Source organism: Athene cunicularia, assembly GCF_003259725.1.
Source record: "Athene cunicularia isolate RWA chromosome 9 unlocalized genomic scaffold, athCun1 chr9_part1, whole genome shotgun sequence".
Lineage (NCBI taxonomy): Eukaryota > Metazoa > Chordata > Aves > Strigiformes > Strigidae > Athene > Athene cunicularia.
The window spans coordinates 26,288,549-26,304,235 of record NW_020799110.1 but is presented as its reverse complement, the minus strand read 5'-3'; the positions used below and the strand labels follow the sequence as shown (position 1 = coordinate 26,304,235).

The window sequence follows — 15,687 nt, the reverse complement described above, 5'->3', positions numbered from 1 at the left end:
GGGGGGGGGGGGACGGGACTGTAACAAACTATAACTAATTTGGCTAGGTTGAGCAAGGCGGGTACATACACTTGAATGATCTGTAAATGTTAAGCAATTAAATGTAAAGTGTGCCATTCGGTTGGAACAATGTAACCCTGTCTCAGAAACCCCACCTAGAGATGACACGTAACTGATGGTTGAAGAAAAGCCCCCCCAAAAGATGAGATCATGAGGCTTTTGAAAGATCCAATAGGAGAAAAGCGCACCAGGAGACCAAGGCTTCGAGACTGTCAAAAGACCCCATAGGAGGAGGACACGCACCCCAGCAACCCAAATGACCCAAAGGAAAAGAGCAGGACAACTATCTGACAGGAGGAGATTGGATAAAGACGATGGCACAAGAGTATAAAAAACGCTGCTTTTTTGGAACTCGGTGTGTGTGTGGCAGAATTGCGGCTCTCCATGCACCCAGCACTGCTTTGCCTATTGCTTCCCACCCTAAATTGATTGAACCCAAATAAAAATATATATTTTTATAAAAAATGGCTTTGTCTGATTATAACAGATATAATGGAAATATTATGAAAAAAACTTCAAAGTGTTTTTCAAACAGCAACTGCAGAACAAGACTAAGGTCGGATTTTTGTTCTGTTAAAATTAGAAGTTTCCGTCCATGTTGCAGCAAAGCAGAAATGGTAACAATGTGGCAAAACAAGTCCTACAGAGCTGAGAAACCTGCTGGTTTTCTCTTCATCAGCAGGACAATTCAGCTGAGCCTTGTGAAGTCATTTGAAGCTTTCAGACACTATCTTTGTAGTTGTAATGCACACTTGCAAATCTTGTGTTTTTACTTGGTGTTACTGCTCAAAGCCTGCCAATAACCATGATGTGGCTGTAGCCGCTCTGCTCAATCCATTGCCAAAACAGATTTGGATTATTACTTTGTTTTGCAACACCAGAAAAATAACATCAGTTGGGTAACACTTGAACAGGTTGCTCCCTATTGTGGATACAACCTCCTTGCACCACTGGTAAGAAGTCAGAGTATCTTCATCTAGCAACTGCAGTGGCTGAGCATGTAGCAAAGGAGCTGAATGAACAGTTACATTTAGGGCACAGAGCAAAAGAACAGAGCAGCAACAAGAAAGTTTGCATTCATCAGCATATATTTTGAAGTTTTTTCAGCCTATCTGGTGCTAGAGTAGTAAGAATTAGTAGATTCAGACTACTATGTATTATTGAGTAATTAAGTGTACTTCTCAAAAAAAGTTTATTTCTGAAATTACTATTTACATAACAAATTTAAATAGGCAGATTAAAATTCTTGTGATTAGTCTTTGTTGTCACAAGTTACTTCAATATAGGTAAAGCCTAAAAAATACAATAAGAAAAAATTATTGATATTTTTACAAATCAAAGAAGTGATATTTCACTGACCAGGCATCAGAGGCAATGTAAATGCTGGGAAAGAACTTCAGACATATTCAGTGGAGATGAAGAGATGCCATTACATAAAACTGTCTATGAGAAAAGAGATTCTAAACTTGTTTAAACAGCACCAAATTCTCTAGAGATTTACTGATATACCTGAATTACATACCACAAAAGATTACATAGCTCAAGGTTTAATCTGGTACTTTGCAAGTCTAAGAAAAAAAAAAAAAAAGCTGAAATAATTCCCAGAACCAAACATATACCCACATGAAAATTTAGCCCATTAAGGTAGGGAGCTAGAACACTTATGGAATAAAATGCTTGTTTCTAGTTTAGCTTGTACTTGTGGCACAGTTTTGTGGATAAGTTTTTGTAGATAGACATGCATTAGTTTTGAGAAAAAATTCCTGCAAGTCAGAACAAAAGCAAAATCTGTATTAAACATAAAACATGACGGTTATGTATTAACTAATGCAGTTTCATGTTTTCTCTCTACCAAAAAATCCACACATCAAATTTCCCAGTCTCCCATTTCAAATTGCATAAGACTCTAGTCTTAGTCCTAAATCACTTATCACAAAATAATCTATTAGCAATTGAAGAGGATACAGAATTTAAACTATTTGTTTTAACTCAAGCTGACTTTAACAAACTGCTCCTCTAAATGAGCATAGCAAATCCAGGAACAATTTAAATTGTGCTTTTAGGACAGTTACGGGAACTATTGTTACTTCAGTAAACACACCAAATTCACTATGAAACTTGAATCCATCAGTTTATGATAGCTTAAGGGAACAGTATTTTCTAATTAGAAGGGCATCAGCTTTCCAACTGGACTTCCATCAAACAAGGATGCACAAACTGACAACAGAGGTAGCACACTAGAGCCCAGTCACAGGATTGCAGGGCAAGGGACCTGCAGGGACCACTACTGGCTAGTTCCATTTCTCACCTCTAAATTTTGGAACAATAGGAAAAAAAGTTGTTAATATTCAGAAGTAGCCTCTTTTTTTGCTGGCCCAGTGTCTAATATTTGCACATACAAAACCATAGAATACCCCCACAACCCACAACTTCTGTCTGAAAGGACAGAGATACATATCACTACAGCTAGTTGCTAACACAATCACATGAGCTACAGCATACAAATACTTTTCTTTTTCTATAGTTCCTGTAACCCTATGCTTGAAAAGACTGCCTTTACAGGAAAATGAAATTAATCTGATTTCCAAAGCCAATTATCAATATACTGGTGCAACCAGAGGCAGAAGTATGAAGGACAATTCTGAGGTCCTAAATCTACTTGCTTTCCTGGAGGTCTATAGTCATTAAAGGCAGTACAGGAAGAAAAATAAACAGCTATTTCAGTAATGTTAAACCTCCCCATCTAATAGAGTATAAGAACTATCTAAAACAGCAAAGGAAAAGCAGCTGCAGACTTAATATTTAAAAAAACAACCAACCAAAAATAATTAAAAGACTGCAAGAATGACTACCTCCAGACAAAATAACATGGTTTTAAGTGTACAAAGAGCCTAACACTTTTGGCTGTGTTAGACCAACACAGTTCAAGTGGATTCCACACCCTGTCCCACTTTCTGGAACCAAGAGTACTTGCATTAAATTTTAAACACAGTAGCTGTTAAAAGCAGAGACTTTTTGCACTACAGACCAATTACATCATCTTAGACTGAAAGAACTGATTATTTCAAGGCCAACAGTACCTTTCTCCAACATGTACAGTGCAGACATCAGTACTGCTGAGATCCAGAATCCCTTTTACAGTAATGCTCTTATAACATGGTCTTTTGTTTTGTTTTGTTCTGATTTTTCTTTTCTTAATGGTATAATGAATTGGTTTTAATACTGTAAACACAAAAAAAAAGAGGTACTAGGGCAGTTTTTGAGAATACTTATCTTCATCAGCATTGCACTGTACCTTGAATGCCAACTTTTATAGGAATTATCACTAACACATCTTTTAAAGGGGTCACTAGGTGTTGAAAGCATAACTGCTATATTTGTTTTTATAATAATAGGTGTTCTGTAATTAAGCTTAAAAGCACTGAGAGAGCACTGAAGAGGGAACAAGAGAACAGTTCAAGGTTGAACAGCTTAGTGGTCCCCATAACTATTCAGGACACCAACTTCTTCAGCTGACATGACCAGAACATGTTAGTCTACCAAAGTTTTCCCTCTGATATGAGTATGCCACCTCTAAGAGAGTCAAAAGCCTGAATATTAACTAAAAGTGGCATAGAGATTAAGAAAAATCCTGTAGCTTCATATTGAATTGTTTAACTATGCTGGAACAAGAGAAATTAATCAATTTCTCACTTCCACCTCCCCCAGTTTCACTGGAAGTCTTCCAGTTAGTATCATAAGCTCTTGTGTTACACTGACTTCAGCTACAATTATTTTTGAATTGCCTGGGTATTTTAAGTGGATACATCTTCCCCCATACACTTCTGAATGTGTGTGGTAAGTGGTAAGCCCTTCTGAAATGGATTTCTTGCTCCCTACTCAAAACAAGATAATGAAGCAACAATATTCTCATCATTAGAAAGAAAGGTTCTTATGGTGTAATTACTGTTCAAGACTATATTCAAGTAGGTAAAATCCCCCAAAATACAAACACCAGTAAATGCCTGTTGTGACATTCTGTTGTTAATGGGCTGGAAAGCATCTAATAAACATACCTTCTATGAAATCATTTTCACTATACAGCTGCCTCTCTCCTACTCCATCATCTTCATCTTGTCCATCTTCTTCATCTGGATTATTGATAACCTCTAGGCCAGCCTCAATAACTTCCACCAATTCATCTCGTTTATCCTTTCTAACAGGTTTCTCTTCTGGATGCCGAGTGAGCCCCATCTCCAACTGGAACACTTTCATGGAAGTAAAGCTTTCAAAAGGAATGACACCATATTCACTAGGCAGTTTAGCCCCCACGCTCACCTCAGCTTTGTCAATTTGGGAATGAAGAAACTCTAGGAGATCATTGGATGCTTGTTCTTTGGTGCCCTGGGAGTTCATACCATTGACCTTGGGGCTCTTTTTTTCCTGCAGGGATTTCAATTTATCACTCATTTCCTGAAGCTCTTGCTTTAACTGGGCAATCTGACGTTTCAGACTGGTAGCTCGGTTTTGATAATGCTCTTCTTGTTCCTGCAAGAGAGCTTGATAGTATTCTTTACCCATGTTTTCACCTACGACACCGGGTAGAGATCCATCACCATCTGTTTGTGGAGCACACTCAAGCAAATACATGAGTAAGACTAAACTGAACAGTAAAGCAAGGCCCACTAATAACCAACGAGTCCTGGCTTGAATTACTAAGCCTCTTCTGGGCATTCTCATATTTTTTCCGTTTCCAGTCCAAAAAGATGACTTATCTGCTTGTGCCTTCCAGGGAACATCACCCCAGAGTTCAAATCTTAGAGAGAGAAAGCATGACCGTAATAGTTACTACAAGTTTTGAGAAAGTAGCTGGCGAGCAATTTCCAACCTTTGTCTTAATTGGGTGTCATTGCAAAGACAAATCTGAGGTTCTTGTATTATCCATAACCATCAACTGTAAGTTTGGTTGATGCCATTCAATTTATTCAGTATTTCCTACCCCAAACAAGAAGCCCTGCAGAGCAGGAGGGAGATGGAGGTCCCATTTCCTAATTCAACTGTAGTTGAAGGGTTTTAGCCTGTTTGAAGTTCAGTAAGGAAAGTCTGTGAAAGTAATTCTATAACCTTTGAAGGAATATCAATTTATTCTCCCACTATGCGAGAGCCATCTACAGTTTAGTAACAGTCATTTGCATTCACTAGCCTGGCTTTTCCTCTGGCACTTGAGTATTTTATTCCACTTCCCCTCCTTTCCTTGGAATCTGTGGTTTGAGTCAGCAAAATGAAGACAGAACCTAAAATTAAAGGAAAGGTGCATATTAGAACTACAAAGCAGCCAGTCATTTGAAAAACACATGAACAAAGCTGTAACGCATGGATGCAAAAGATGTCTGTGGGAAGGGGTGGGAAAAGGAGAATTAGAAAACATTATTTCCATTGCATTACCCACCAGTGATTCCCTTTGACACAGTGTCTGGGAAATAGTAATATGGACAGTCTAATGAAATACATTTTTCACATAGCTGGCTAAAGCAGTAAGGGTTCTTCTACTCTCATCAAGTTTTATTGGGTTTAACTCCCCCATTCCTTCTTGGGTTTTTTTTGTTTTGCCTTCCTCTATGGGAGGAAAAAAACACCAACAAAACCCATGCCCTTCCTACTTCTCTAAAGTAAAAAAAATTCCAAGAACTACTTTGAAGCAGCAGCAGCAGCTTGTGTTTCCATTTGCTTTGACTTGATATTTTAGGGAATAATTATTCACTCATGAATAAAGTATTACAGCTTTAAATATCAAAGTGCACAGAAACAGCATTTCAGAACAGGTCAAATTCAACAGAAATTCAAATTCATGGGGCGCCCCAGACTATCTATTCACTAACATCTTCACCTCTTGATTTGATTAGGCTAGCATGAAGAGGCATTGATCGTTTGCTTGGGTCACCCTCTTAAACCACTGACTAAACTGTCTTGGAAGTATAGACCGTGCAGAAAGACCACTGTTATGCAAGAAGGAGATACCAAAAATCCTACTCAGCAACAGTCAGCTAAACAGTTTATAGGCCTCTTCAATGACAGCATAAAGAGCTAAGTAGTAAGTTCAATGCATGTTAGTCTACTTTCTAACATCAATAAAATACTTTCATGTAAAACTGGTTGTGCAAAATAAATGAAGCTCATTAAGATTTATCCCAAAATCTATTAGCTCTACATCCATTTTGACTGTGTTGGACAATTATTATTTGTCCAATAATAATTTGTCCAAGTTCTGGGACTTGAGTAACTTCAGTTTAGTTTCAGTATGTTTATAAGCCTAGAAAAAAATTTCCCACTCCAATTCTCTTTTATATGGGTTGGACAGATTGTTATCTAACACTGCCAGCAGTCACAAAACCCATCCTCTTCTGTCCTTGCAAATAAGACACAGTGCCACAATGAACTCCATGTGTTTACAACAAACACCTTGCAATATTTCTCCCTTTCCATTCGGCTTCCAGCATCAGGATATTGCTTTAGTGAGAATCAGGTACCATGTATCAGTGGTACCATGATATTCAGCATCCTCACTTTCAAGAAAGCTCCAATAACAAGGCCTGAAAGATGAAGTAAATTATTCATACCACCAACACCAATGCCTGCCAATAGCTGATCCAAAGTTTGCATGCATGTCACACTAAGTTTGAAAGAGCTGAACACCTTGGAGTTGTCCAGCTGAAGCCTACAGGACTGCTTGAAGCAGTTATTAGTATTTCTAGTGCTGTTCATGAATAAATCAGAGCCATTACATAGAAATTTTTAATACAGCAAAGCTTAAAGGCAATAGTTATCTGAAACTTTACTCATGTAAAGCTACTGGACACTGGTACAAACTAAGTAAGTTTTATCAACTGAATTCTAGATTACATCCTTTTAAGATCCAAATAAGATAGAATTTAGTCACTGTTCACTGCACAAACACAATGTTGTATAAATGCAAGTTAAACATCTATAAAGAGTGATCAACACCAGCTGTATCCTCAGACTATTGACCAGGGTCCAGATGTGGTAAATCGAGGAAGACTGAAGAAAAAGCAATCTACAGGATAAAAACAGTTCACAGAAATGATCATCCCAAGTTTTCTTTAGTGCAAACTGTCCTCTATGATGTTTTTTCACATTTCTTCCTGAATTCTTGTTGTTAGACAGCAAGAGGTAAAGTCATGATTAATAACAAAGAACCATATGTTTCTTTAAACCTAGATATATACTAGACTGTACTAAAGCCACTCCATGCAGAAGCTGGCACATCTTGGACCAGTCAAGGCATACTGAAAAATGATCAAACTACCTGATTTGCATAAATGGACAAATCCAGCCCCAACTATTTTTCACTGCACAGCATGATTACTGTTGTCAAGATCAGCAGTGGTTTTGCATCACTGTATACACAAACACAGCTACTGTACCACTACAGAAATCAGCTTTTCAAGTTATGAAGAAATGCTTTTGGTACTGGCGACAGGGTAGGAAACAAGGCTGAGTCTTACAGATCAGCAGGACATGAAGAACAGAGCTTTGTGTTTTTCCTTTATCTTTCTCACTTTCACAGGACAATTAAAGAAAATGAAAGCATATACTAGAAAGCAGGAGCTAATATTTCTAGTTAATACTGTCTTAAGAGATTATTTGGGCTACCATGGTACAGTCTGTCAATGGGCAGTGCAGGACGCTGCAAACCATGGCCAGATTTGGTTAATCACTGCATCTCTAACTTTAAGCCACCTAAGTCACATAAAGTTTTTGCACCTTGAGCTTTAAACAATCAGTAACTGTTGTTAAGCAATAGACACCCCTGAAGCGGGGACATTAGCCTAGTAGGCCTTTATTCAATTCTTGATCTACCAATAAATTGCACTATGTTCAACTTCGATGAGTCACTAAATTTCTGTAGGTCTCAGACAACAGATTTCCTGATGTGGTGTCAAGAGGACACAATGTACTGGGAGATCAAGATTCCCCCAGATAACAGCAGGGAGCAGTGAAAGAACAAGTCTGTTCTTAACTTTAACTGTGGCCAAATGTACATTGTTATGGTAAACATGAATTAAGAAAGCCAACACGCCTCCACAGGGACTCGGCACTTGCATTGCATGACCATTGCAAGAGCAAAATATTATGAATAACTGTAGATTTTTGAGCCTTCCTGCTGGCACTTCACCTATTTACGCTAGACGGCTGTTTTGTGGAGCACTGCCTTAATGGGTGTTTAGGGGAGGGAAACAATAAGCCACTTCTGAAGCAATAGAAACCACACATGGTGGGGTGCAGAGAGGTCCCTGGTTCTTTTCCTTCTAGGCTCTAATTATTCCCTGATTAGTTGAAACCTTTTTCCAGTGAGCTAGTGACAATCTTATTAACAAAGCAGCCTTTCAGCAGAGAGATAGGCCTTGACTATTTATCTTCAACAGTTTTTATGTGACACCAGAAAAAAGGGTATTTTTTCCCACTACAGCTTCCCTGTGGCCTTTAAAGGCAAGGAATGTTTGTGCAACCAGTTATGTTAAACATTAACATTTTAAATTCCACATGGAGAGCTGAAGAGCTAAGTTAGTTTGCTAAAGCAGTGGGGACTGAGCCAATCAGAACATATCTCTTTTTTCCCATATTACTTCTGCTGAGAAGAGTCATCAGAAAGGAGTCAACTACAGATTTCATCTTGCATCCTTCAAGAAGTGAATGAAGCCAGTAAGAATCTTAATTCTCATCCCATCAGAAATGAAGGGTTTACAAGCCCTCTATCTCACTATGCTCTTTTCAGGAAAGCACTAGTTTTGCATATTTACAACCTAAATTTGATATGTATTAGGTTTGGCACAGCACTATTTTAGTAATTCCAGTAACTACTCCCAGACTGTAGAAGATGACTGCAAAAGAAAGTAGGCTGTGAAGCCCTAGAATTAGCAAAAGCACACAGGATCCCAAGAATCACAATAGGAAAATTAATTCAGTGTCACATGATACGTTCTGAACTTTATAAAAAGAACAACAAGATTGCCTGGAAATAAGTAATCATGAAGAAGTCCCTGGGATCAGCATTTCAGTGTTGAAAGATTAAGTTCCAAATCTTTAAATTGCACATTCTGATATTTCACTTCATTTCAGTTCTTTGAAACAAGTCTATTTGCAATACTTGCTATAATCTCCAAAGAATGAGACATGTGAGGCTTATACAAAGCTTATGAAGATTTGAAAGTTTTCCAAAAGCAACTGGTTGTTATTCTTTCTGCATTTCCAGGGCCTTATGTATATTCAACTATGGAAGTGTTTCTGTTCCTTACAAAAGGAGCTCATTGATTCCCTAAGCACATAGGAATAGACCAGCATGCTAATTGAAAATGTATTTAAGTTTGGTTTTATTATATTAGCATTCTGTTTTGGTTCCTTGTTGCACAGGATGAGTATGTCTTTCTAAAGAGGGAAACTTTCACACTTAAAGCAGTGACCTAACTCAGTATGCACTTGGCTTCATGCCAGACTGTATGGACATTCCTCACTTTAGCATGTTCTACTTTAGATACACCCTTTTCATTCAGCATGCCCTAGATGGTCATAGTTTAGCTGCTTATGAAATTCCAGCTGATTTCCATAGTTATTATATTGTTCATAATTTCACTCAGATGCCACAGATAAGCACTTTCTCAAACCCTCTCCACACACACATACTTTTCTCCTTGGCAAATTATACAATGAAAACATAAGGTCCAATATCACCCCCTGAATATTCCATCTTACTCTGAAGAGTGACAAGCAATTCTGTTTTCAGTGACAATGTTAGAGACACATTGTGCACACAGTTATTTTCTTGCTTGCTGAAACCAACACCAAAGCAAGCTGCTGCTGTGGATAACCTTTGCATAAACCATACCTTAGGTACACAGAAACATATCATCTCTGTTTAGCCAGTCTGCTCCAGAAAAGGCACAGACAAATTTGTTCAGGGCTTTATTATACAGTTCTAGTCAAATGAGTACCAAAGTCAGTTTCTTCTACTGTTCAGAATGTTATTAGAAAGAGAAAAGCAAAGAAGAGAGAAAATATCCAAGGAGAGTTAGGGGCAATAGTTCTCACTTTCCACAGAAAATGAATCTTTAGTCTAGTACCTCAGCCTCACTGGACTGACTGTAAATTACATGTTTTTATCACTATTTCACCATCTGATTTGCTTTCAGCTACAGTTCTGCCTCCTCAGCACACATGCAGCTGGATGGGAGAGAAGTTGAAAGTCTATCAGTTTATGGAAAGAAGATATACCTTCAAGAAAGCCAGCAGGAAAGTGAGAATAATTGCAAAATATTTTAGACCATACTAGTTTAATAATAAACCCTAAAGAATTTGAAAGTTGTGTTTATACACATCATAACCATTGTAATCAATCACATCAGACACAAGCAGCAGCTTATTTTCAGCTTTTTGAAAGTTTAGAGCATAACATACTCTTCCAATTCATCATAACATGCAGTCTAGTTTGTAAGCACAGAACTGTAGCTTTGTTATTCAGATTATCTGATACTAAAGTGAATTTTTCCTCCAGCTACCTTTTATGATTTTCATCAAAATTTCCTCATGTCCTCTTCTGCACCTTCCCAGCATTCCCTCCATGGCATACTACCTTGGCATACTCACATAGATGAACCTGTATAAGACAAAACCTGTAAGAGCACACAAACAGGACAGAGCAGTTTCTACAACAAAGTTGTTTCTCCACACATTGCAGATCTAAACCAGAAGTCCAAGAGTTAAAAAAAGAACCCACAACAAAACAACTGCCTTGAGAGACCAGGTGACAGAATCAGCTCTCCATCAGATCTAACTCAACCCCAAAAAATCGGTGATCTTAATTCTTATAAATTTATCAGCTCAAACTACTTGATAAATATGAAAAATGGTTGCATTCAGCTCCTGTCCATCAGTCATACAGCAGACTCCCAAGCAGTATGAGACATGCCATCATCTAGTTACTGCAGCCAGCCTCACCTGGCTGCTCATCACTACAACCCAAGGTGACACTGAGCTATCAGTTTAGCACTTCTACTCACTCACACTGAGGTTTTTTTGTCTCCCTCCACATTCTGTTATAAACTCCCATTGGTAAACACTGCCAAAACCAGAGTTCCATGGGGAGGGGCAGGGGGACAATGATGACTGCACACTGATCACTGAACATCTTAGCTCATTTTTAAATAAAGACAGAAAAAAACCCACCATAGAGTCAACAAAGAACTACTGCATACATTAGACACTCTCTACAACTACCTGAAAGGAGTTGCAGCAAGGTGAGTGCTGGTCTCCTCTCCCAAGTAACAAGTGATAGGACAAGAGGAAACAACCTTAAATTGCACAAGAGGAGGTTTAGATTGGGTATTAGGAAAAATTTATTCACTAAAAGGGTTATGAAGCATTGGAACAGGTTTGCCAGGGAAGTGGTTGAGTCAGCATCCCTGAAGGTATTTAAGAGACATGTAGATATGGTGCTTAGGGACATGATTTAGTGGGACTTGGCAGTGTTAGGTTTATGGGTGGACTTGATCTTAAAGGTCTATTCCAACCTAAATGATTCTATGATTATGAACAGCCTGTGATGAACTATTAAGTGCTCAAGCATATCTGCAATAGGTAACTTCAGACATTTGTTTAGTTTCTAATCAGGAAGGAAAGCAATTCATGACTTTGGCACAAGGATCATAGTAGTACTCATAGTGCACCAGGGACTAGTAGTTCAGGCATGGGAACCTGTTGGAAAAAGCAACTTCAGTGATGGGTGACAACAATCACAGGATTTATTACTCAAAAAATAACATTCCCTATGCAAATGGTTTATTTTACAAAGTAACATCATGATTTTGTCAGCAGAAATGCTTTGCTCCAAAATAAAATTAAGACTAAATCTACAGGTTTCCACTGTCACATTAGAGACTCCAGTACTCACTGAAGATATACAGAGCTTCTTACCTCCCTTGTTTCAACACTAGAGAGACTTTATTGGTAAGAAATTCTGCCTTTTTCCAGGCTCTGATCTTGTTTACAAATTGCATATCTTCAGGATGTGTAATTGAAGCAGCACACTTTATACTAACATTATTTAGGAAGAAAACATAGAAAAGAATAGGGTTTCATTTTAATAGTGGAGTAAGATTGAGTCTACCTAGGGTTAGACTATGAAGGAATATCAAGCAGGTCTTGATCTTTACACCCTTCCCAAACCTCCCTTGAAGTTTCTGCCTCAGTTTCAACAAATTCACAACACAGACCATCAGGAGAGTGCAAAGGACCTGTCCTGCCCCTGCACCACATGCCCCTTCCTCACCCTGCATACACGACCAAAAGATAAATCAGTATGCCAAGCCAACAGATAATAATATGGGTTTTACTGTCTCCATTCTCAGTGCTACAGCTAATGTGGTAGAGAAAGCAAGCAGATGGTGATATCCAACAACCTAGAAATGGTGATGTTTTTCCCACAGAAGTCCCTGGAAAAAGGAATCATGATGTCACCCTCAAATGAAAGAAATGTTAACTATTCTGAAATGGCTTAAACGCAGTTCTTGCATGATCTACTGTGAAATGACAGGGGAAAAAAATGGTCTTTTGCTGAAGTGTTTTTTTATCTCCCATAAGTTAGAGAAGCAAATAAATTATTGTCTGTTCTGACACTTGTTCCTACATAAAACCAAATCCATTACATAGTTAAGTGGACAAATGAAAGAACAACATTATTCATATTATTTATTTCATACCTAATCCAAAGTAAGCAATGAGCTTATGAATAGGAGCCCTGCTTTGGCTTCAGTGAAGCCAGAGCAAGCTCATTTGTCTGGAAACTGCTGAATAGAAATTGAAACTTGAAACCCAACCAGCTACACTGTAACTACGCTGGTCAGTATTATCCTATTTCAGATAAGGCCAGGAAATAAAAGTCAACTGTAGTCACTTTAGTGTTTTAATGAAGAGGTTATCTGTTTGACAAGAAAGAAGCTAGGTAAAATGTCCTAGGTAAGACTAGCTGAAGGAGTTCAGTTTCTTGCCTTCTTATTTTTAAATTATTATTTAATAGTTATCCTGAAAGACTTACTACCTTCAGGTTCCATAAGATAAATAACTTTTGTGTTTACACAGCTTTTCCTATAGTTTATACTTGTCAGCTGCTGTGGGCACTATTCCCCTTTTTAATTTTGGCAAAACATCCACAAGCTCCAGACTTACAGAAGCAAGCCTTCTTCCCCTTATTTTGCCTACCCTATAGGTTGTTAAAGTTCAATCTAGAAATGGGAACAAAAGAACAAGCAGCTACCTTAGTACAGTTAATCATAGAAGCACTTTCTACTGGTATTGCTAACATCTCAAACAATGTAATATCTTACATTAGCATTAGGCAAGAATCTGACCTACTTTCATCATGCGCTTTACAATAACTTTATTAACATACTATCCATGTAGAACTGCCTAAGTTATACAGACAATTGTAACATGACAGTGAGATGGGTTCCGGGTGCAGGCCACACCACCCAATTGATGGCAGTACTCAGGTCTGTGCACTGAAGGCTGACAGAACCTCGCAACAGTGCATATGACATTGTACACTTGATCAAGGGTAAAAGGAAAGCTGCATTACTGTGGTGCATAGCTTAAGCAAAACTAAATCACAGTTCTTATGGCAACTTCAGTTTATCTTTAAAGATGCATAGTAGTCTCTGTTAGAGTACATGCAGTGAAATCTTTATACTTCTTTCAGTATATTAGAGCTAGAGCTGCAGCAAGAAGTAGAAATAAAACTTATGATGCCCTGTAGTGTTCAAAAAGGTAATGCTGTAGGAGGTTTTAGGACAGGAAAACCAGTTACACTTAAAGGTGCATCACCTTATAGTGAATGAAGAAAGTTAAAATACTCCTTAGACACCCAAAGTTTCTAAACATCTTAAAAGGCCCCAGCTAAAGCTTTAGCCCAGACATGATGAACACACCCCAGCAAATGCAACAGAACAGTAAAAAATAGTGATCCTAGCTCAGGCACATAGCATTTGCACAACATATTACCTACATTTTTCACTGATGCCATTTTCTATTCATTAAAAACCCAAACACTGAGAATGACTGAAATTGTCCATTGTGGGAACAGTAGAAATGAAAAACAAAGAGCCAAGAAAAATGCATCTCTCTTGGAATTGCTTCACCTCAGTACCACATCTAACTGCCTTCTCAGAATCAAGTTGTCTTCCATTTTCTCACATCTCTGATTATCATCTAGTTCTCTATTCATGGAGGTCGAGACAACGTTGTTACTGTACCCTGAGCACAGCAAAAATATATATGCCAATATATGTAAACTCTTATTTTTAAGAGATAGCTGTCATCCAAGTTCATACACAGACCTAGTAGATTTCCCACTGTAGGAGGTAAGGAGAGAAGTCATGCATCCAGTTTCCTTACACTTGTTAAGCAAATCTGAAAATGCTATAGAGCAAACCAGATTCCCTTTGAGGGCCTCAAAGGTACCTAAGAGGTGCTTGTTGCACACAGATTTCTTTTTTTACACTATGAAAAAGAAAGATGGAAAAGGACAGTTCTTAGGGCATTCTAACAGTTGTACAGCTAATTAGCCATAATTTTAAAAAACAGTTAGAGACTTAATCCTGTGGAGGTGGGGGTTTTTTGGTTTTGGTTTTTTGTTGGTTTTTTTTCATTTTCTGTAACTTTTCTATGGTAAGAGCTATACTGTTTCCAAGGAGGTAAAAATCCAGGTTATGATGAATCTGTAGCAGCTGAAGTGAAAATAGTGAGAAGTTAAATTCTCAAGAGCACCCAGCTTTCTTAAAAAGACTTTCAGACTTCTATTAATATCTACCTTAAAAGCAGAAACATATAAAGGCAATTGATTTAAATTTCCAGAAAGTTTCACTAGACAGTTGTGCACCAAGTACTACCACAACAATGTTCTCATTAAAGTTATGATTTTTGCCAAATTTGGGGGGGGGGAGTACCCTGGACCAAGTAATATTTGCATAGAAGTCTCTCCATTCCAAGTATAAAGAGAAAGAAAACTCCTGAAGTGATCACTGGAAGACATTTCTATGCATTTTGTCCAACTGGTAGTTTAACTTGAAAGTTTTAAAATATTTAAAACCAGTTCAAAATACAATTTGATACAGAAATCCTGAGAAAAATGCTGCCTTGAAAAATCAATCACCCTAAAGTTTTTCTTAAGTCAACTGAATCAACTAGCTTAAGTTCAGATGTAGCATCCAAAACTGGGTTCAATTCACTATTCCTCAGTCCATCAATCTAAGATTAAAAGAGGAACAGAACATACAAATATTTTTAGAATGGCTAAAACTCAGCATAGTAGTTTTGGTTCTGCTTTCAGTACAAATCAGCTATCAATATGTCACCAGACGTGAAAGTTGGATGCCAAACTGTTAAGAAACATCTGGTGCATTCCAGAAGCACAGCTAGATGCATTTATGTCATTTGTAATTTTTCAGTTTGACATTATAACTGAACATTAACTTACACTTAAAGCACTAGCAATACCAGGCTTCACTGAAAGCAGAGAAGATAGCAGTTTGTCCGAACTATCTATCTTTTTTTTTTTTTTTTTTTTTTTTTTTTTTTTTTTTT

At 37.8% G+C, this 15,687-nt stretch overlaps 1 protein-coding gene across 1 annotated transcript in view; it reads right to left on the bottom strand.

The window, feature by feature from the left end:
* CSGALNACT2 (chondroitin sulfate N-acetylgalactosaminyltransferase 2) overlaps nt 1–10,717 on the bottom strand; it is a 28,383-nt gene extending 17,666 nt beyond the window's left edge. The window contains exons 1-2 of the mRNA XM_026855161.1: nt 10,611–10,717; nt 4,116–5,333 (exon numbers count right to left, since the gene is read on the bottom strand). Of these exons, the coding sequence (XP_026710962.1) occupies nt 4,116–4,779 (664 nt within the window). The 5' untranslated portion in view covers nt 4,780–5,333; nt 10,611–10,717. The remainder of the gene's footprint in view (nt 1–4,115; nt 5,334–10,610) is intronic.
* Nucleotides 10,718–15,687: the final 4,970 nt, after the last annotated feature.